Source organism: Athene noctua, chromosome 2 (genome assembly GCF_965140245.1).
Source record: "Athene noctua chromosome 2, bAthNoc1.hap1.1, whole genome shotgun sequence".
Lineage (NCBI taxonomy): Eukaryota > Metazoa > Chordata > Aves > Strigiformes > Strigidae > Athene > Athene noctua.
In genome coordinates, this window is record NC_134038.1 from 51,573,883 (window position 1) to 51,598,328 (window position 24,446).

General features: G+C 35.9%; 1 protein-coding gene across 1 annotated transcript in view; it reads right to left on the reverse strand.

Annotated features, from left to right (window-relative positions):
• Positions 1-24,446, reverse strand: part of TTC39C (tetratricopeptide repeat domain 39C) — a 39,013-nt gene that overhangs the window by 5,272 nt on the left and 9,295 nt on the right. The window contains exons 2-12 of the mRNA XM_074899077.1: positions 22,991-23,039; positions 21,352-21,480; positions 19,719-19,833; positions 15,952-16,306; positions 14,475-14,643; positions 7,137-7,230; positions 6,187-6,294; positions 5,583-5,692; positions 4,773-4,896; positions 2,330-2,427; positions 1,299-1,403 (exon numbers count right to left, since the gene is read on the reverse strand). Coding sequence (XP_074755178.1) covers positions 1,299-1,403; positions 2,330-2,427; positions 4,773-4,896; positions 5,583-5,692; positions 6,187-6,294; positions 7,137-7,230; positions 14,475-14,643; positions 15,952-16,306; positions 19,719-19,833; positions 21,352-21,480; positions 22,991-23,039 — 1,456 coding nt within the window. The remainder of the gene's footprint in view (positions 1-1,298; positions 1,404-2,329; positions 2,428-4,772; positions 4,897-5,582; positions 5,693-6,186; positions 6,295-7,136; positions 7,231-14,474; positions 14,644-15,951; positions 16,307-19,718; positions 19,834-21,351; positions 21,481-22,990; positions 23,040-24,446) is intronic.

Below are 24,446 nucleotides of genomic sequence, written 5' to 3' on the forward strand. Positions count from 1 at the left end.
CCCTAACTTGCAGTCTGATTCAGGAAGTACTACATAACGCAGCACAAACTCCAAATAGTGAGCAGCATTACATGTTTGAGGAGAGAAACAGCACCAAGAGTGATGCAAAAGTTGCCCTACTTTAAGATACTCTGGGGTCCCTAGGAGGCAGGGTATGTGCAAAGACCTGAACAATCAAGTATATTGACCAGTCTGAAAGCCAGTTCAGTTGTTATCCTCTTCATCCTGAACAACAGAAACCTCACTACATGGCAGAGTGAAAGCTAAAATGCCAACACATACAGCTTTAGAGAAATTGAAATGACTGAAATCACTTTACTTATATATTCCCTGCAATTAAATAGTACAATGGTATGCATGTCCTCAGTCCATCTAGGTTTCCAAGATGCACTGATGTGCAAGATTAGGAAGATATCTGTCCCAACAATAGGGATAAATAACATCAAAGTAAAAAGACTTTTGACACATGCTATACTGTTCCAAATATAAGTTTTGATTCCAAAAACATGGAGCTATTTTAGGAAGTCATCAAATTCTATTTGGAGAAGATAACTACAGGTGATCTTTGAGTCTGAACAGCATCCAACAGGAAATTAAATATGTAAGAAAAGCATCCCAGGCATTCACCACACTAAGTACCACCTGCAGACAAAGCCCTGCCTACCCAAGGCATTCTTGCCAGGCCTCTGCTGCCACCAGCAGCAGGAACACTGAGACAAGTGAAGGGGGAGAGAGGTCTTTGCATCTTAAGGGGCAACAGAAGCATTTCCATACCCCAGTATTTTATATACCGTTTCTGTAAGCCACATACAAAAAAAATGGGCGTCATGACATGATCAGAGAGATGAAAAGTGAAGTCTTTTTGGTGCGAAGTACTAAATAATAATTAAAACACTGTGGTGCTACACTCAAACTTTACTGCTAGAGAAAGACACCACTAATGGTCAGGAATGTAGCAACTGCCCTGAAGAATCCTAGAAAGTCTCAGGCTCTATTTTTTATGTAAAAACAAAACCTAGTAACAACAAAACAAGTCATTTTAGTGTTACTGATAGATACACTAAGATCCTCAGAGTGTCCTTATAGCTCGATACTGAAAAATTAAGACTTTACCTAAATCGCACTGCATTGCTTGGTTTGTAAAGAAACAAAGTAGTAAGTTTCTTTAAATAGGTCTAAAATAAATTTTTTAAACTTAACATACATTAGCACCTATAAACTTTGATTCATTGTTTGTATAGTGGTATGTTGACTCCCCACCCTAATTTTAAGAGTTTAAAAATAGGTTATGCTATTACCTCTGGATTGTCTAATAGAAGACAGCCAAGTTCATAGCAAGCATATGGCTGGACATACAAGTTGTTCTGACGGCATAGTTCATCTTTAGCAGCTCGTTGAAAGAACTATAAAAATTAAAGGAAAAAAAGACTGCAGTAATTCATTAAAATTGACTGTTTGATACTTTAAAGACCTAGAAGTACTGTTCAGCTTTAAGCACTAGAAATCAGCCCAAAGACAAAATGAAAATACATTTAAAATTTCCAGTGGTAGAGATTTTTAAGCAAGGACCCATATGTTTTTACCAACACTACTGTATCAAGGCCAAATTATTTGTTTGGATTTTTACCAAGTAATATATTGATTGTTTCAGGAGTGTTCCAACTTGCTACTGAAAAAATATTAGATCTAACAAGGAACTTTTATATCAGAAATGAAGTCCCCGGATTACATAAGGTATGCTTGAGAGAAAAAAAAAAAAAGAGAAAAGATTTAAAGCTAGCATCAGCTTCCTTGTTGATTATGTGAACTGCCTTCTATTTCAAGGAGGAAAATAAAAGTTGTGCCTACAGATCAAAGCCTGAAGCAGTGGCAAAATTATTCTTTGGTATGTGCTAATAATCAAACCTCTTGGTGTCTAATAGGTCTGGAGGAGAAGCAGCAAACCTACAGTTTCAAAAGGTCGATCTCCAAGCTGATTTTGTTTTGTTTTGTTTTTTAAAGTTGAATTTTCATTGTTGGACAAAGTAAATCCAGCAAAGCAAGAACTTTTCCATTCTTCCCATCTTGTCCTTAATTCTTGCTCCTACAAGCCACTTTAGTTGTCATGTTCATTCAACATGGCCAATTACTTTTACAACACGGAATATAATGAAGACATACTAAACCAGAAGATTTAAGAAGAACCTGACATACTCTGTTGGAATTCACAAAACAGAATGATCAATAGCACTAGCAGTTTGCTTAACATTCTCACTCAACAATATTTACTGTTTAGCAGATTAGCTCATAAAAAAGGATTAATGGTGTAAATTACCATTTAACAACTTACCTGAACAGCATCTTCAGAATTTCCTAAGCATTTGTGTATGGCACCAAGAAGCAAATTCCTCAAGCCAACAGCTGATGAATCATCAACATCCTGACAAGCTTAATGAAAAGATTCCAGTAAACAAATAAAATGGATTGAAATCCTTCCTCAGACAAGAGTTGTGGTCTATGGTGACTTTTAGACTGATGATTAAACTATATCAGAAAAAGATGCTACTAACATTTATATTAATCTAAGTCCTTTGGTTTCTTTTAAATACAACCCGGTTTGTATAAACCTCATCAAACAACCTGACACTCATGAGAACAATTCCTGACAGGAATGAATGGGCTGAAGTCAGAAGCAGTTGGTGTGTTTTTCTCACCAGAAGAAGAGAATCCATTTCTCTACTGATCTATGAAACACCCACTAAAAGGTAAAGTTAAAAAACTCCTTCTGGTGTTATGGGAAACTGGTTTGCCCCAGATATTGACAGAAAAACACACAGTCCAAGTTACAAGAAGCACAGGGCAAGCAGGTCAGACAAAGCCAATTTGTTTTGAACTGAAGCCAAGTGACATACGCACAAAAATCTGTACCGGACTTAAAAACCCAGACTAGGATATTTTGGCATCACAATTCTGAGTACTGATGAGAGGATAAGGCTTATCTGCCAGACCTTAGCTGGTCCACAACCCAGGGACAGCCTGTACCTCAGCTGAGTAGAGCTCTGTTTCCAGAAGAACTGAATCATGATGCATGTAACCATCTCCAGATGAATCAGGCCCCGTTTTGATCGAGCTTATTAGTGCCAGCTCTGTTAAATCAAGGCCAGTTCCATGAGGAGCCATTTGCACTTGTCTGTATCATCACCTCCAGAAAGGCTGAGGCACAGGGAGGCCTGCAGGGCTTTTAATCCCTTCAAAAGGAGCTGAACTGCTGTGCCTGGAGCAGTAGAGCTCCATTAACTTCACACTCTATCTCATCTCATAAACCCTGCCTGATCTTAACTAGATCTGCATACACAACACAGTTAAGCCACAACCCAAATAAACCACCTATGAATAACTAAGAGTTGGCTGCATGACGTATTTGGACATTACACAATACACAAAGTCTGTCAACTCTCACTTGTATTCCAAGTCTCAAGTTATTTGGCATTTTAGAGATACATATGGATACAAATTAATTTCTTTATTTTTAAATCAGCTTCTTGCCCTAAGGAAAAGCCTGGAAACTAACCCCAGCAAATTACACTCCCATTGTTCAAGAGAAGAGGAGGCAAATAAAAAATAAATCCCCTATCATTTCATCATTCTTGAGATACACATAAGACATAGCAGTAACACTTGAAAATCTTCAACCAAGGATTGCTGATGCAGATTAATCTATCCTACTGTTTCATATTAAAATATGAACCACTGGCTAGAAGTTTATACAAGGAAGATCTATACTGCTTCTGAGTGTGCGGGAGAGAAATACATACTCTTTACAACCTCTAAAGCTGATTGTTCTGAAAGCAAGTGACAGACAAAAAGATTCTGAAATCTAATTTTACAGAAGAAAAATCTAATTTTAAAGCCTTCACCATTATCTTTGGGACTAGAAAACTAGGGATCTGAATGTAACCTACTGCCATCACGCAATTTAAATAGACAAATTATCTTAAATTAAAACCAGAACAAAACCCCACAACTAGTCCTGACTCTTGACTTAAAGATTGGTAGTTTTCTAGTTTAACATAAGTCATGTACAAATCCAAATTTCACAGTTACAGAAAAAAGGAAGCATCTCACTTGCAGACATTTTTTTCAATTTTCTAAATAAACAGGCAGTAACTTGAAATTGTTTGCAGAATGCAAACAAGACTGATCACTGGATGGAGAAAGGAGTACTGAAAACTTCATGATAAACACTGCTACCATAAGCTTCATGTGACAGACATCCAAAGACATCTGCAGACTAAGAAAGAAGCAACCATAAAATGCTCCTTTCACCACTAAGATGATCCCAGCACCCAAGATAAACAGAACCCTTATGTCATACATGACCTCACAAGCTATATATTTCTTCTTAGACAAAAACTGACATGCAGAAATCAATTGGTAGTTGTGTTTTTTCGTTTTGTAGCTAGGTTTAAATGAGTTAAATTTTGCTTAGTGACTCTGAAAAATAACTATCAAGCCACTGTTTTATTTTAAATAATGGGCAAATGTAACTGATTAAAAAACAACTATATGCAGCAGGCAGTTAAACTTTTCCCAAAAACCCATAAAAACGTTAAAAATGAAGCATTAAACTGAATCTTAATGGGTCGTTATTCTTTTGTTACTCAAACTGTTTTGCTATGACACACGGACAGCAGTTTAAAGTTTCATGCTACAACAATCAGCTACTCCACATAAGAAAAGAAAATTATACACCTGATTTTAAAAAGTAAGTCAGTCAAGGAACCTGATTATACCTTGGCTCATATGCTGTAAATTTGAGAGAGAACAGTTTGGAAGGGCTTTCCATAAGTACAATACTTCAATGGATGCCAGGACACAGAGCTCTTTGGTCGGCATTTGTTTTCTAAATCTATCTGCCTGCAAAGTGAGGAGAAAGAGGAAAGGGAGATCTGTCATCTGACCTTTTAGAGGGAACATAATATTCACAAACAATGTATGATAAACAGTAATTCTAGCTGTTTCATGAAAGCATCCACCAATTTTATGATAATAAAGTTAGTGATAATGTAAAAACTTTTAAGACTAAAAAGCAAAATCTTTCAATTAATTTAAGGGATTACATATTGATCAAAATTAAAGCTTCCTTGTATGTAGCCTGATCGGGTTTTACTGTATTTCATAATCCCAAGTAGACACTGACTGGATGCTGAAATGGTACATCTGCAAAATCATCAGTTGGGAGATACTTTCTAGGCAACTCCTAGCTTTCAAAAAGAACTAAGGCTTTGAGAAACAAGACAAAATAAAAAGGAGTAAGAAAAGCAAAGCTAGAAGGAAAATTACCAGAGCAAGTACAGTAGCGTGTATTTTTATCTTTAGTAATTACTTCAGCTGTAAAGTGAATAGCTAATTCACATTTCCTTTGCTAGGTCCTTAAAATACATGACATTTGTTTTTCCACCTCATTCCTTCCCACTAATTCTACAGAAGCAACACAACAGAAAACAGATATATCCTTCAAAAATAAATACTGGTAAAGATTCCAACAAAATTACCAAGTGTAATTACTGTACTGAAACAAGTCAGCCTATGCTAAACCAAACCTTTTTCACTGAAAATTGTTCTATCTGATTGTTTTTTCTTTTGAAAAGCTTCTGAACTTCCTTGAACACATTCTGAGCACCACTGACATCACCGGTGGCTCCTTGACACACTGTAAGAACACAGAAACAAAAATGTGTTAACACTACCAGGATAGGAAACTGGAAAGATTAAGATTAGATATCATATGGTCTCAGGAAAAAAAAAAAAAAAAAAGACACACTCACTTCCAGGAAGGATCTAGACTAGGGATCTGACAGACATGCAAATCTCAACTCACCAACTCTGTGATCATTAATGAGTCAGTACTACTTTTTCTAATACCACCCAACCTCTAAGGATTTATTTATTAAGTCTTTGCAATACACTGTTATATGACCTGTCACTACACCGATAATCATAACTGTATCGACATCTAGAAGGAGAGAGAGATAGAGGGAAAGTACTTGGGCACATGCATGTACATTATATAAACAAACAAAATTATCTAAGTCAAGTCTGGCATAAATCTGCATAAGCAGCAGGCAGTGTGGAAGACACTATGTGCACCAGTAAGTTTCCCTCCAAACTGATTTATCACTTATCCAACACATTTAATATACACACCTGCTGTTAAATAAGCATAGTAGCACTGGGACCACCTGGATTCATTTTTAAGTCTTTCAAAGGATTCAAACGCATCTTTGAAATTCATCTCTATCATGCTGCACCAACCTAAAAGCAAAAGTTATTTAACTTCAGAGAAAGCACAGTAATTCAAATTTGGTGTCAACATTACTGAAACACAGAGTCTGTTATGAGAGCTGAAGCTAGCTTAAAAATTACAATAACCAGAAAAGTTTAAATGTGTGTCATTGATTTGATTTGGTTTTAAACCCAGTTTCAATTTACTGGGAAACACTGAATTATAAGATTTCATACAAAACAATGAACTCACTTAAGAGCAACAACAACAAAATCTACACAGACACCAAAAGCTTGCCTTTTTTTTTTTTTTTTAAATACCTTATTTTGTAGGATGCTAAAACTTACAGAGCTACTACTTGCTCCCTTATTTTTCCCCAATGTGACAAGATCCCTTAACGAGACACATTTAAAGCCTGGAGCAACAACACATCTTCTCCACTCTAAGGACTTGTATGCAAATTAAGAACACATGGAAAGGAAATGAACATGAAATATAGGTCCTGCAAACTGTGAAGCTTCACTAGACCGATTACCTTTTGGCACATACGTAGTGATTCCACAGACAAAGAGTAATTAATTTCTCATTTTAAATAATACTCTGTAGTTGAGCAGTGTGCCTTGATTCTATAGCCTACTCTCTGATTTTTGCATCACCTTGTATTTGCAGAAAACTTTAAAATTATGAAAAACTGTTGAATTCTACTTGCCCAAACAAGAAAACAAGATTATTACCATAATCCATCCAAGACAAAGGCCAGTATTCTAAAACCTTTTTTTAAAATCCTAATAAAAATAACCTAGTTTGTTTATTGAAGTTGTTAGTCTAACTTAGAAGTGAGCTATTTATAGTATAAACACATCCAACTTACCTATTTCGTATAAGCAGACATGCTGAATCTCCCTTTGGTCTGTTGCAAGTTCCAAAGCGGTATGAAATGAGGTCAAGGCACTATTGATTTGACACTAACAAAAGTGAAAGAAGAAAAAAAAAATTCAGATATCCAAAATTTAAAATTTGTGGGATAGTTTGATTTTGATAAAGAAAACATTCAGATTTCTGTTAACAGGTATTTAAAAATAACTATATAGAAGTGTCTCACAGATTTCAGCCTTTGGTTTGATTGGATGAAAGAAACACAACATCCCATTGAGAGGAAAACCTCAAAATTCATTTCAGACTCCAGATTATTTTAAAAGAGCTAAAATCCACCACAGAGCTAACAGTTTGAAGAAAGGTAAATACTAATTTAATATATCAGTTCCACACTGCAATTCCTTTGGCCAGCTTCCCTCCCCGCAACTCTTTCAACCTGAACCACTTCTGACTGGAAGTATGGGCAAATTATGAGAAAGTCTTTATTTACAATGATAAACAAGCATCTTAAAGAGCTCTCATAGTGAACAGATTTCTCCATATATTTTGTATTCATGAAATGAAATATAACACAAAAGCCAAATTATAAGAGACAAGGGAAGTAAGAATCACTAATATGAAGAAACTCAGATTAGACAAGAATGCAAAGCATTTGCTTGCAAGGTACTAACAATCTGTTCCACCACGTGCAACAGTAAAAATTAAAACATACAGTAAGGAACTTCCACTCTGCAAGTCTTCATATGAAAAGAGAAATGTAGAACACCAGAGTTTAAAAAGGGGGGAGGGAGACAGTAGTGGAGTTTAATAATATAATAACTATCATTAATAACTTACAGCCAGTTCAGATCATCTCTCAACCTTAAAAATTAAGTGGCTTCCTTCTATTCGCTACTGACTTTGAAATTCATCGGTTTTGTGCAGGAAGCTTTTGAGTAATCTCATTTCTACTCTAATTAGTCATTCCATCTTTAAAAGTCATATTTTTAGCATCTGCCAATAAAAGTTTAAGCTTTCTGCAAAATAAGGTAAACTTTAATGTTTAATTTTATTTATTTTGAAGTATTACACCTTTTCACACCTCCCTCAGTAATCACTTTAAGCAACAGTTAATAGAGAATTTGTAAATGCTACATGACACGTAAGAAGATAAAAAGGCATATGAGACAAAAAAAATTGTGATAAAATTATTAGTTACCAACACCTTAGCAAAAAGAAGCTGACAGTTTTGCAAGAACTAGAATGGTAGTTTGATTACCGTAATTTCTAGTTTTCCTAATCTAGGATGGGACTTCTCCATAACAATCATCACAAATGTTGATTTGCACCCTCCCCATTAATTAGTATTATACACAGACACACTACATATGCCAATGTGGCCTATACCCACTTAACAGTGTTCCTATATTTATTCTCACATACAATTAGAGTAATTTATAAACCAGAAGTAAACCCGTCACTTATGCAAGCATAATTGAATTCAAAGATTCCTGCAAAAATCTGCAGCGTTGTATCTAAAGACCACACACACAGAGAGCTTTAAGTGATTTTATTAGATTTTCTTCTTTTGTCTCATCAGGGAAAACTGTTTTAGTTGATAAGGAACAATTTTAACTCTAAATCATATATATTGCATCACGACAGCACAACTGCCAGCAAAACAATACACAGCTGTACCAATATAAACACTGTACACTTGAAAATAAAATGGTGATTAGACTAAAATGCTTGCTGGCATGACAGAAGAATACACTGCACAGAAAAACAGGTGAGTTATATTTGCCCTCAAAGTTACCAAGGAGCTTGAGTAATGTATGCTTTGTTTACTTTTATAGCAACACAATCTCTCCACCACATATTACTCCACTAATGCTGCATTGTCTCAACACAACTTCCTGGAAAATAAGTGTTACAAGTCCAGTCTTACAGAAAAAGTAAAATAATGTTGGCTTAAAACTTTGGGTTTGTGCTAAGAAGTTTAAAAGTTCAGTAAACCTATGTTTTGAATGCTTCTGAGGAAAATGCAAAAAAAAAAAAAAAATCTAAGTATTTAGTCCCTTCTGAAGATACTTTGCTTTCTAAAAACCTAAAAAACTTAAAACATTTGAAAATATAAATCAGTTATTTGTAGGACATATTATTCCACACAATGACTAACAGCAATTACATCATTGCCTGCAATGCCATACACCAGCCTGGGGCAGCACATGGGAGTACACACAGTAATACAGAAGTCCAGTTAGTTGAATATTCAATCTTCTATAATCCATTTCTCTAGATATCCAGATCTCTCAAATGTTTTGACATCTGCATAAGTTTTCCTTAAGCATCAAGCTCAGTAAATATGTTTCAGAGACATTCCTTAATAATTAAAAGTTTCATTCATCTCCAGGGATTGTTACAACATAGTGGAGTATGAATTTCTACTTAGTGTCAACTCTTAAAATTAATTACTATCCATTTACTGTTTCAGAGAATAAACAAAAAACTGTAAAGTCCCAAGAGTTTGCAAGTATAACAACATCATGGCTGACACTTGAAATTGGTATTCTTGAGATTTAAAAATACACACACACACACACACGTAATTCCTTCAACAGGCATCATTCATGCCTCTCAGACATAATAAAAAGACAAAAAAATTAATCCATAAAATGTGTAATATACAGAACTACATAACCATAAAGAAGATTAGTGAAGTTAAAGTGAGAAACATAATAGTGCATTTCCTACCTTCAAATTAAAACCAAAAATACCCCAGCCCACCAACTAAGCACCTACAGAGCTTCCCCAGCCAAGGCGGCTTCCTGAGCTGACACGTTTCCCCAGAGAGTTGTTCTGAAATCTCAGGACACTTTCATTCTTCCAGGACCTCTCTATTCTCAAATCAGCACTATGAATCTGTGAAGCTTTTAAGAAGTCATGCTCATGATTAAGGGAAAACCAGCAAACAACATCTAAGAAGGGGACCATTTACACTGGAGGACACTAGGGAAATTCCAAAGCCCCTATTTTCTATTCCTTCACACCACCCCCCACACCACCCCTTTTTCCCTAAACACAAAAATCAAAATAGAGTAAAATTAGGATTCTGTATTTTATAGCCTAGAACAAGTAACTAGAGAGGCCAGCACAATTCCTGAAAATAAACCTTAACATTACACAAGCTCTAAAAATTTCTTTACTTCAGACATCATTGTGACTTAATATTTCAGAAAATTCATTTAAGACTTCTCAATGCTTAGTATTACTCTTGCCCTCAGTCTACTTTCCACCACACCCTCCCAGTCCTAAGTAAGAATGACACCACTGATACCAAGATGTCTACCAAAGGTAACTAAAAAAGGAAGAGTACTAGTCAGCATTACATTTAAGCCCACAATACCATTGCACATTTTCACCAGACTGCACATCAAACACCCTGCAGCACACATGAAAGTACCACTGACATTTTGCCTGTCAGCTGGAGTACTTGGTACTTTTTCCTTCAGACTCTTAACATGCACCTACAACCGAATTCTACAGATCAAGCCTCAGAACTGGAGTTCTTTGTCCCAGCCCAAGATTCCTTGTTGTTTCTATATACACACCCATAGTCTGTTCCTAATCAAAGAGAAGCAATCTTGCTTCGTTCACGATTTTGTCACACACTTTATTTTTGATTTATACCCTTAATGCTCTGCACATGAAGCTATCAATCTGTTTATTTCTGAGTGGGGTGATTTGTACTACCTAAAAAAGCAGATGGAGATTTTTTAAAAAGTGTTGCTAATCAGGTAAAAAGGAAAAAAAAAAAGAAAACAAACTTGCAAGCTGAAAAGCAGAAATATGTAATTCAGAACATCACCTTTTTTGCTCTGCCCTCTCCCACGCTACCACCATGCCAATCTCTCTACTGGTCACAATATCACACTTGAATAGTCTAAGTCACAGTTTCAAAAGTAAATTGGTATTTATTAACATAATTATAATATTAGACAATACATATTTAGCAAACGTGAAAATAAAAATATTGCCATACAGTAACAGGAAAGACCCAAGGGCACAGCCGGAATCTGGATTTCAGACCAGTGAGTTTCAGCAGCTATTTCACTAATTACATTTTTAAGCACCCTTTAGGCACAAGTATAAAAATGTTATTCTCACTTGGTTTTAGTGGCTTAAGCTTACATGAAACATCATTATCAGCTTTAGTTTAAAAGCATTTTAAAGACAGAAACAGTCAGACATTCACAGAGAAATACTTGTGAGTCTGGAATACATGCCATACATCATGAGCTAAACACTGCAATAGTTATGTCCATAAAAACAGCCTAAGTGAATTATGTAAAAGTCAGGAAAAATGCTACTTTTAATACACAGTCTCTTAACCTACTCTTAAAAAAGAGACAGATTTGATCAGCCTACCAGTGCAACCTTTAACTTCATGGTGCACTTTCATTTCAGCTTTCCCAGACCATCCTCCTTTCCCTTAACTCATTAGTTTCAATAGTCTCCAAATGCTTTTAGACTTCATTTCCCAAAAATGTGAACCTGCGAAAAAATTTGAAAGATAATTTGGCCCACATTTACAGTATCTGTAAGGCTACTTCTTAGAAAACCTAACTCTGCTAAGGCTTTTATTGACTAATATTCATACACGCTTTTTGGTGCATAAAAATTATAAAGGTCACATGCTCTTCACTTGTCTTTCACAGCACCGTCACCAGGAAATCTTCCCTTCTCAACTGCCTGCCTTGTCAATTTTCTCCTTTTGTCAGATTTGTGTCTCACTATCCAGCCTTGCATTTCTGCTTCTGCCTCCAGGTGTTCATGGATGAACTACGCTCCTTACTGTTTTTTTCTCCATAGAAAAGAAAAAATACACACATACAGACACATAGGTGTACGCAGACTTGCCACTGGAAGCTAAATATACCATCAGCCGAAAGTTACACAAAACGTATGCAGGATCAAAGGGTATAAAAAAAAAATAAATCTGATGGGCTGAGTGCTAGTTGGCTCTAATACAAAGTCTACAATTACTGATCTGTACTTTCAGAACACACAAGGTCTTATGTATGACAACATCTAAGCTGCCTATCATCTACATGTATTTAAATTTTATCACAGAACTTTTAAAAGATGATACATGACACACTATAAAATACATAAGCTTCAGCTCAAGCTATACTTTTAAGTGCATATAGGTCAAAGCACAGACTCCCCAATTTCAGTAAATCATCTGAAAATAACATTCCCATACCTGACGGAAAGAACTGAAACCTACCTGTGTATTAACAATTTTAAGGAAGGCCACATAAGCACTTCCCAGGCTTTACAGGAGCTTTCCTCACCTGCCCTGGGAGACGAGGCAGAAATTATGACTCAGCATATTAGTTTGTAATCTAAAAGTGTATGTGCACTTCTGACTCAGAGCATACAATGGACGCTGTAAGACCAATGCCCAGATTTGAGACACGTGTAACCACAAGTGTATTGTGCAGAAATCCAGTGCAGCTCCCCATGTCACTGCCACCAGCCACACATCTGCCTTCATTATTACGTCAACAACATTTGAGCCAATTAAGCTTGTAAATTCTGAACAGAGCCTATAGAAGAGCCCTAGACATTTAACTAAAACATTTAGACACAGCAAATCCTCAGTGATACAGTACCACTTCTAACAAAGGAATGATAGAGGCAGGGGGAAGAGGCTGCTGAATGGAGGAGCTCTCATGCAAACAAATACATGAATAGCAAAGCAACATTTTAATTTGTGTTAGCAACCATTAAGGTTTCTGCTGACTTAAAGAGTATGGCTACATAGCATAATGCACAGTATTCTGTCTGCTTAAGCTAACTAACTTGGGTAACATGGCCACACTGTTTCTGGCACAAACTATTTCACTTGGAGTTAAACTTTGGTATCTATATACTGTATCATTTAATGCACACTAAGATGACATGTTAAGAACTCTCCTTTGAAACGTAACAGTACTCCAGAAGGGGACTGGCATCTCATCCCAAACCTATCCATAGAAACACACTCAGTTTACTGACAACTTATGTTTACACTTTTGCTCTAGCTTGCCCTGAAAGTCAGAAGAATCAGCTGAATTTTATCCCTCATTATGCTAAATGGGGAGGGGGGGGGGGAAGCATTCGAAATACCAAGTCATAATCTGGCAATCAACATTATTTACATTTTTAACTGCACTTGCATTCATTGTGTAGCTATTCCTAACAAATTTGATTTTTAACATAAGAATGGAATATACATAAAATTGACCAAAGACCATTAAAATCTTTCCTGCTTGGAAAACAGCAATACTTCCCAAACACTGACAGCTTGTCTGTAACAGTGCAATTCCGCAAATGCACTGTTGCTTTCAGAGAGACAACAAAAAACCCAACATTCAAATCCCATGCAAGAATATGCCTGCAAAATCTGACAGGCCACTGAAGCTTGCCTCTCTGTTCTGTTACTGTTGCTACTTCCTTCAAAATATTAAGCTGTATTTGAGAAAGTTAACTGTAAACCCTAGCAAAGAATGACCATCAATATTGAGATCTGGATTAGCTCTTGTAATTATGACGTTGAGATGAAGGGTTTGAACATTCTAGGTTTGTGCTTTTGTGTTGGATTTTCTTGATAATCTAATTTCTCTGGAAATATTCTGGTCTGATAAAAGCAGCAGCTAGGAGATAAGTAGTTTAAAGTACTCACCACCACTTTCTATTTTCACAGATTCTTAAAGAATAACTCAACCAAAAACCATGAGGCTACTGCAGTATTTGAATAACGCTCTGCAACAGTATTCACAAACACGTTTTCAGTGAATACATTTGTGCTTGGGTCAGAGCCTACTGTTAGCAGCAGAAAATATCCTGGTTTGACCTCTTAAAAGCAAAAGCAGTTATTTCAGGGAAATTATTGGAGAGAATTAGCTGTATATGAACGTGGCATAAAATGAAAAGGGGAAGATAAATGCTATGTATTCAGCAGATAATACCCAGATTTTAGCTTGACAAGCAAAACTGAAATAGCTATTTATACCACAAGAAACTCATGAGTGACCAAAAGCACTTCCTTTGAGCTTCCTACCAACATATCAAGTAGCTGAAAAAGAACTTCAAAGTGACATTAATTCAGATAGAAATAGTAGAAGAGCAGGTTTGGCATATGAACTTGAAACTAGGAAGGAGTTAATCCCATATTCTTATCACTCCACGTATCTGTATCTTTAGTCACAATTTGCTGAAGCTTGCACAGTTCAATCACATCAGAAAAACATAAAATAGCAAAGGATGGGGAGGAGAAATCAGTCAAAAGGAAAAAAACATGCAATACCTCTAATCGCTGTATCCTTCCCTTGAAGAACATGAACAGAGAAGAATTTGGATAAGCAGACTCTTTTTTTGCAAGAATTTCTTTTGCCTCTTTCAATCCTGCCTTATTATCGCTGCCATCAAGGGCAAAAAAGGGACGAACAACTGTATGGTACCACAACAGAGCTAATCTAAAAGAAACATAAGAGTAAAAAGGATTACTGCTTGTAAACAGAAGTTTAAGGATAATGTTCTACACAGGCATATTTTTAAATTATTCTGAAAGACAAAGATACTAATCTTTCCTTATATAACATAGCTTTAAAACAAACACAATACTATTGCCACACATCAACGTACCCCTAAACTGCACCTGAACATACAATTCAGTGCACATTACCCAAAGGTAAAGTAACAATCAAGCTCACAGCATCAAAGCAGTTGAGCCTTTAGAAGTCTGTAGATTTTAAAAAAGAAAAACCTACAGGAATACTTTGAAAGATAATTGCTCATTAGAGGCAAACGCCACACCACCCCCTCCCCCAACAAACAAAACAAACAAAAAACTAAACACACATCAGCAGACACACTTAAAATCAATGTCAAAGAAATGCATCCGGTGTTCAGAAGTGCAGACGTCTACATGACCTACATCGCTCCTGGAAACAAGGGTAGAACACAAAGATTTCCAGGACCATCCGAAGGAGGAAACACGTGAAAAAATACCATTTTTCTTCCCCAGAAAGGAGAAAGAACAAATCTACAGGAAAATTTAATGTTAAGGTTTCTTAATCAGATATCCAACTCTGCTTCTCAAGCATAAGAGACTTCAGCTCTGCTGTCAATGTTTCAAAAGTGACATATGATGGTACCTGCAGTAGGTCTAGTAATAAAAGCATTAATTTGTAGATAATGGAATAAGGGCAGTTTAAATTAGGTCCGGCTAACCTTTCACCTCATAAATAGACCTGAATGCAGTATGAAGGCTTGGGAAGAGGAGTACACAAAAAATAATCCTTTAACAAGACTATAAAGGAACATCCCATTTTACTCAAATGCTAAAACAAAAAGAAAACTGGAAGAGATCTTTGGCTAATAGTAAGGATAAACAGCTAAGTGACATCAGTGACTCATACAAAATAGTATGCTCTCCACAGCAGAGAATATAACCCAGGTAAGTTCACTCAGCCTTCAGGGGATGCTTTTTATTTACTCTGCTGGCATATAAATTACTAGACATTAGAACAGCAGGTACTCAGAATACAGCAAAATACTGACACAAACCCCAGATCATGTAAATAACTAACAGCAGAGAGATTTTATACACTAGTAAAGTGATGAATTAACTAAACCATGGCATGTTAAGTAACAAACTACAAATTCATTTTACCTGCTGTTGTTTCCTTTGAAACAACATAACTTTCTGGTTTTGACTTTTTTCCAGTTACTTACTTTTAGTACTAAGTTATCTACCAAAGCATTTCAATATAGCTACTCACGTAGCTAAAGGGGCCTTCATGTCCTTACTTTCACTTGCATACATCAGTGAAGAAAGCCCCTGTAGGCGGTCTCCAGGAAAACCCAGCAGGTTGATGATTTTGAGCAGGTTTGGGGGCACCATGGATATGCAAAGATGAAAAAGTCCATATCCAAAGCTAACAGCACCTTTCAGTCTGTTTAGCGAATCCTCCGTTACACCTTCTGCAGCAATATGATTATCATTTGCAGCATCAGAAGTCAAGGATTCCTGAGTTGTTTTCTTCTGATATATTTCCTGAAGTGTATTAATGTCCGTATAGCACTTATTGTAAATTTTCCAGGCTTTTCGGAGTATCCACCCACCTTTTATGTATGCTAAAATCAAGGAAAAAAAATATCTCAAAGATGTATTTCAGAAGTGGAACACAGCAAGTAGTAAATGTTATTTCACAAACCATTGGATGCTCTCTTTATTTGCATTAACTTATTGTATGAAGGATTTTGTAATAACTACTTTCCTCTAGAAGAGGTCTTTCATACTGGGCACTAGATACTTAAGTGCTTTTCAACCAGACACTTTAACAAAAGCATGCAATGCAAAGGGACTTTTCTTCAGCCATGTAGCAAAACAACTGTCATAAGGAAATAAGAGAAATCAGAGAACTTAATGCTGGATTCAGTTCCACTAGAGAGGAGATGAAGCTGCTCCCAGGCAAACAGAGAAGCAAAACTCAAAGAGATGATCCCCTCCTAAGTTCAGATGATGTTGAAAGACAGTTGATAGGAAAATACTAAGAAAACCTCTTCCTTTGGATTAGATAAAAAGATTTAACACCACCATTTCTCTGCCCCTCATATGAACACAGCACCTTATAATTAAGGAAAAAAATAATAGAAAAAATGCATGAATTTTATGGTTTTAAAACATTTTTTTCAGTTGCCTAACTTCCTCAATTTCAAATGCAAGCTGGGTACCTAAACTTCCCTAAAAATCTCGTCTTGAGAATTCTCAGTTCAGAATGAGAGAATTCTGTCTCATTACCCTCTTTAAAGGAGGGTAAAGAAAGGCATGACACCAAAAATGAAGATGTCCAACCTGTCTATTTACACAGCATTCATCTTGGTGGTAGCACATCCTCGTGGTAACAAAATACAAACACAAAATATACTTGTACATGTTAACTGTAAAAGCAGGCACCAACATTTTGTCTGTGATAGAGCCCTGAGTTAGGAACTGCAGGGACAAAGGAGTTAATGAGAGAAAATAAAAGCATGGTTATAGCAGCAGTGTTCTAAACACAAATTTGCAGAGATCAGTGTTATAACTGATGCCAGAAATAGATCATAACAGGTGGGGTATATCAAAGAAAAGGAAAACACTATTAATACCAAACCACTCTTTATAAGCCTTTGACATCTTTGACAGAAGTCTTTCAATCACAAATAAAGCATTTCTGAAGCATCACCACAGACTAGACTACCTCTTTTTGGATTCTTGTTGTATGAAACTAGTTTGATAGTCTTAAGAAATCACACTGAGAGAAACTGCAAAATTTGTATTCTCAGTTGTGACAGAAGGGTTCTGTCAACATGAAGTATTAAGAAAATTTATCTTCCATCTTGAATTCCATATTAAAGTGTTACAATAAAAAATGTAAAGCCCTGCCATGGTTTCAGCTGCATTACAAGACTAAAGTTACTTCAATTTTAAGCAATTAGGTCACTTTTTGATTGCACAGAATATTTTAAGTTACATGGTTCACCACAAGATGAGTGGTCATACAACTATGCATAGCAATGAGCAGACAAATAATAAGAAAACCCCACATTTTACTTATCCTACAGATAGTGTTTCTGCTAATAGCTATCTATGTTCTGATGCGTGCATCAAACGGAAAGGATATGAGGTGGAAAAAAAAGTAGTTTTAGGCTTTGCTTCCACTCGTGTGCTGTCATTAACACAGCATAACCCTAATAGATTTGATATACTAAGAGAAAGCAAATTAATGTTTTTGTGACTTCTTAAATGTGAAAATTACATCAAGCCCAATCACTGAGCTGATTTCCCAGCACAAACTTCTGAAAGTACTCAGATCCACGACAGCAATGGTAAATATCAAGAAAAGGTAGTGCAATATTGCTGTGGGAAGCTGATGGAAGTTGCTGTGTTACCAACTTTATGATGAAACTATTTGTAATACACCCATGAGGGTGGAAAAGAAAATCTAAAATGTGTTAGGCATATGAGAAAGCAGCTTGTGTGTCATCATATGCTTCTTGTCAATCTGTTCAGGAAGAAAAACACAAAGATTCTTCACCCATCCACTGATCAGAAATGTTTGTCTGCCTCTGCAAAAAAATTTTTTTTTTTTTTTTATAAGTCACACTCATTTCAAGAATCTGGTTGCTATTTCTATACAGAAACATGATAAAACCACAAGATGTTTATACATAATCAGAAATAGACTAAAAAAACCCTTGAAATAATGGATCCAACAGTTCAGCAACGGCAGTAACCAGCAGTCACTGAGGGTGGCATTTAACCACTTGGAATTTTAACTAAACATTTCAGGTATATTTTTACTCAGAGTAACCCAAATATACTGCATGTTCTGCAGTACTCTGCTACCCACTTCAGTTCTCTGAGCAGCAGACAAGAGAGAAAGGGAACAGACACCACCTTCAGTTACAGCATCCGACTCAGTTATGCAGCTGCAGAATACATACCAAAATAAGAAAAAAAGCTTCAAGAGGTGGGAAAAAAAACAACCTACAAATGAAAATCCAGAACTACATCAAAAATAGTAAGAAAGCCTTTCTATAGCACTACACACACAGCAGCTAGAAATACCCCCTGCATTTCTGCTAGCTAGAACTAAACATATTCTTATGTCATGGCTTGGAAGAAACCAAGCACGTGGTCCTGCCCATCGCAGAAAGTATTTATTATATCTTTGACTGAAGATCTTTGACATTTTAAATAATCTAAACATTATTTCTCTGACTCCTTTCAGCTGATCACCAGGTTTTTCACTGACAATCTGGTCTGACTCTCATCCTTTGGTCTCCACGGATTTAGTAAGAACGTGGGAACATGATCACTTTGTGTATGACCCTGACCACAACTTCTATAAACTCACAGACGAAGGCATGCTTTAAGATTATGCAAGAGATCCAGGAATGCAAAGAGAACATTAGAAACAGCTTTGCAGATGAGATGAGTAGGTCTGTATTCAGCACAACAGGATTAACCTCTCTGGCATGCAAGGACCTGGTGACCAGACTATAAGAACTGATTTCAGCAGTTCCATCTTGAACACACTTCATTTAAAATTACTTTCACTGGCAGTTTGTCACCTCCATGAGATGTCATGAACATAATGCACGTGGGACATTAGGATTTTCCCAGTGGCTTGGACCTACGGCCTCTTTTATCTTGCAGGCCACATGAAGCATGCAGATGCTACCCATCTTCATACCAACTACTCAAATGCCTCTATGGGAACATGCAACATATTCCAACCTATCTAAGGACAATCAGTTGAATATGATTATTGGTATGAAGAAAGCAGAAAGCTGTAATCTGTAGCAAACTCATTTTATGATACAACTACCTAGACAAACGTAGAACAATACCTCTGCAAGCGTACCATCTTGGAATGTTTCAAATGGAACTGTCTTTCTTGCAAATCATCTTTACTGATAGTCATATTGCCACTTTATGACCAAGCTTTATTTAAAAGATATCATGCAAAAAATGTATCTAAATATTAAAACCACAGCACACCTGATAACTCTTGTTTTACAAATGAGAGCACAGCCAAGTAGACTTGACAGTCTGCTACGATTATTTGTCTTTGTAGACGATCTATCATGGAAAGAGTGGATTTTCGTCCATCAACCTGTTTGGAATATACAAACACAGAGCACACAAAAATGTTAACAAAGATAGTACAGAATGCTAGTCTAAATCTGACAAATTAAAAAATCCAAAATTAACTGCAAGTGGTAATATTGCTACTAAATTAGTTCAGCATTTTGAAGTGCAAAACTATGCTAAAATTTCTTTGATGGATCATCAAGCAAGATCCTACTTAATAAACAGGGAAATTCTACATATATACTATCAACTGGTTTTTATTAAGATTCTACAAATACTCAGATTTAAAATTTCATTTAATTATTACCAAATGCAGACGTGCAACTAAGATGTTTGATAGGAAGACCACAGAAAGCGGTACATGACAAGTGGCAGGGAAAATACAGTGTCTCTTAAGAGCAGAGAGTTAAGGTATGTCAAGTTCAATACTTTTTACCAAGTAAACTAAATATCGAAGAAATGGCTTCTTCTGCTGAAGTTCTGCTATGTCACATTAGGCAGGCCACTCATTGGACGTTTCTGTATTACTACTTTAACTAGTTCTTAATTTGCATGCTTTATTCTTCCTTCATTATTTAGAATGAAAAATCTAAGCAAGGAAGGAAAATTCCCTAGGAATATGCCTGGCACACAGCACTATGCAGCCTCAGTGTCACAACTTTTGAACATTACTAGAGCATGTATGAATTCAAGGTAGCCTGAATTAGACGTGGTACGATCTTCCTAAAATAATTTAATAGGTCACTAATTTGAGGTGTTAAAAAAATACTTACCAACATCAACACAACCTGCTGCTTTAGAAGAGGAATTGCCTGACTGGGTATTTTATGATAATCAGGAAATCCAAGCAAAATATTTGACTTAATTTCTAAATTTGTTATTCATCTTGTCATGGTTAATTTAACCCAGCAACTAAACAGCACAGAGCTGTTCACTCACTCCTCCCTCCCAGTGAGACAGGGAGGAGAATTGAAAAAAAGCAAAACTCCTGAGTTAAGAACAGCTTAATAACAAAAATAAAATAACAACAACGATAATAATGATGAAAAGCAACATACCAAGAGAGAAAGAAATACAACCCAAGAAAAGACAAGTGATGCACAGTGCAATTGCTTGCCACGTGCTGACTGATTCCCTAGCAGTGACCTGCCCCTCCTGGCCAGCGCCCCCCAGTTTATATGGTACGGAATAGCCCTTTGGCTACTTCAGGTCAGCTATCCTGGCCAAGCTCCCTCCCTGCTTCTTGTGCACCTGCTCACTGGCAGAGCATGGGAAACTTAAAAATCCTTAACTTAGGATAAGCACTACTTAGCAACTATAACATCACTGTGTTGTCAGCATTATTTTCACACTAAATCTAAAAGACAGCAGCTTTCAGACAGTACCAGCTACCAGGAAGAAAATTAACTCTATCCCAGCTGAAACCAGGACAATACCTCATATCAGAAATTATCTATTAAAAATACAAAGAGGACAGAGAGAAGTTTCAAGAAATACCTATCCAATACACAATTCCGTATTTTACAAATAATGTTCTTACATTCTTTTTAATTTTATTCTTGATTGTTTCTATAACTCCAGCTTCTTCACTTTCACAAAGTTTCTCTGTAGCCTTTAAGTCATCACAGGCCAGCTGCATTTTCTCTTCTTCAAATGTCATCATGGCATTCTAACAAAAAAGGTTTAAATGATAAAAGACACACACATTTTTGTTTCTAAAAAATCTATAGGATAGTAAAAGTTTTTGTAAAAATTTTACAACAAAACTTACTTTAAAAAAAGTATTTATACACACACACATCAGTACACATACACAGTAACATCAAACTAGATATTTGAGTGCTTTACCAAAATCTCAAGAGAAATCAAAACATACCAAGTCCTAACCCCATTGTCTTAAAGCTCCTATACAACCAAACTGAATGCACTGTCACATTACATTAAGCAGAAGAAAAATTCATATAAATTAATTTTCAATTATTGTTACATAAGACATGATTTGCATCTGCGCAGGTACTGCTTTTATAATTCATCTATACAAATAACAGGCCTCCAAAGTCAGTAACAAGCAACAACTGTTGCATTTTTCAAAAGACTAACCACAATTCCTACATATGTAGGAAGGCAAAAAACCGTATCGGACTCCAACTACTGATGAACCAATTTAGAGAGAATTTCAGGACAAGTAACATCTTTTCTTGATGCTTTATTAAACGAAAGCTCTGAATGACACAGGCACACGAAGTGCTGCTGCTGCTATGTTTAGAACAGTAGCTAAGCAAGATATTTTCAAGATCCACTGATGCTGCACTGTGATGTTACACTGGTTCAGCACATCAATTCAAATAAGCAAGCCCGAGAGATTCTCCCTCTTTCCTTTCTCCTCTCCACTGACTTAAAAGCAAGCATATGCCCCAGGAGGCTTCCTAACCAGTATATTTATCCACACTGCATAGTCTACAGACACTAGAGAGAATTCAAACTAATTTCATTTACAGCTTATCCATTTCTGGCATATTATAATAAATTCTGTCTTTAAGAAAGTATTACCATAGATAATTTCTGGTATGATCTAAGATAAAGCAGCAAAGTTAGAATAAGGACAGTGTAAAAAACAAGATCCAAACATTTTCTAATATACCCGCTCAGTTTTTAGTTCAAATATTCTCATTTTTAATACATTAAAACAAGTATTTAACAGACCTAACCTGCTCATTAGGACTCTTTAGCCAGTCGATATTCTCATTTCTCATATATTCAAAAAGGAATTCAGTCCATTCACACTGCTTAACATCTTTCACCTAGCAGTATGGATGGAGAAATTTTCAACAGCAAAAGCTGACAGGAAAATGGCATTTATGAGTATTATTTTATTAATACCCTACTGCTCATTTAAGAGAGGGTTTTATTATGGCTCTTTTAATGGAACACATAAATATTTCATGAATTTATGAAGCTGAATCACAGAACCTTTACTTTCTATTTAAACCACATGAGTAAACAAGTTTTATATAACATAATCACTTGTTTTCTAGCTACATTTAATCTAAAACTTTGAAAAAATTAAGTCTCATAAAAATAAACAAATTGAGAGTACGCACCATTATGAACAGACGCATGCACATACAAATATTAACAACAAGAGAAGAGATGTATACTCTCTGCTCTCATCTACTCACCAAAAAGCTGACAAAACTGGCTCCAAAACTCATTAATGGGCTATGGTTTCTGTAAAGAAAACAAAATGTAGTTACTATCGTTGCCCATATTTCCTACCGCCAAGATCAATATTGAATTTCTTGATTTTAACTTATACATCTGGAAATAAATCTTGGGTTTGTTATATCAAGTTACAAACAAATGTGTCATTCTGCAAGATAAAATGCAAATGGAAAGCCAAAAGTTTCATCATTTTTACTAAACTGAATACACCTTAAAAATATTCAAGCATTAATTATTTTTTTAAGAGAAACCACTGTTATCAAAATACATTCAGTGCTAGTCAAAAAAAAAATTAAGAGCTCCAGAAAACTAAAAATCTGCTAACTCTCTCTTATGATCCATCACTACAATTTTGACCTAGCAGACAAATGTTAACTGGTTCTGCTAAGAGCTCCCCACTTCTCCCTGTTGCCATGATTTTAAGTTAATCTACCCAGATTTTTTTAAAAATGCATGCACCACATAACATAAATTGTTGGAAATACAAAGTTCTTACAAGGCCTATGGTTTTATAGCTGCTTGGTTTCGAGTCCAGAATACGTATCTTAGTACACTATGTGGAATAGTTCTACGGTGCTTCACCTATTCTGTTTGCAGGGGTATTCCAAAAGGGTGAAATCAACTACTAGATCAAAAATGCAGACAAGCAAAATCTTGGTAATATATGGGAGAGGTTTCAAGCTTCAAGACTACCGTAGTCATACAGACCACAAGGCTCCAGTAATATCGCATAGAAGGCGGTTAAAAGTAATAATTTCAGGATCTCAGCAGTACCACCGATTCACACTGTTGAGTGGTAGGCTACCAGGTTATATAAAAACACTGACTTCCAGGATTTAACTAGTAACATTTATGCTACAGGTGTATATATACTGGTATAGTACAGTACTCATAAGTTTCCAACTTAATTCTGCAAGCATCAGATTAGTTATAAAATATGACAGGCTCTTGAAAAACATGGAGAAAGTATTATATTGTTTATTACAATACAAATTTCCAGTATTAAACCCATACTATAACACAAGAGTTTGTTTTAAATAAAAAAAAAAAAAAGAAAAAAGGTAGTCATCAATATTTCATCCCCCACCTTTTCTCACTTTGATAGCATAAATATCTAAAAGCAAGAACATGAAGAAGAAAAAAAAGGAAAAACAGGGAAGATAAAGCAAGTTAGAACAGAGAAACCTTCCCTTTTTATGTACATTGCTCAATTCTGGATATACATATAAACATAAAATTAACATAACTTGCCACATATTTTTTGTTATTTTTTCAAGAGAAAAATAGGTTAGCTATTTTCCCCCCTTTGCAGGCAGACCAGCAATAACAGCTGCCAGTACATGCCTCTGCTATTCGGTACCTGGACGGATCTCTACCAACAGCTGCATTACACAGAGCAGTAGAAATCAGCTA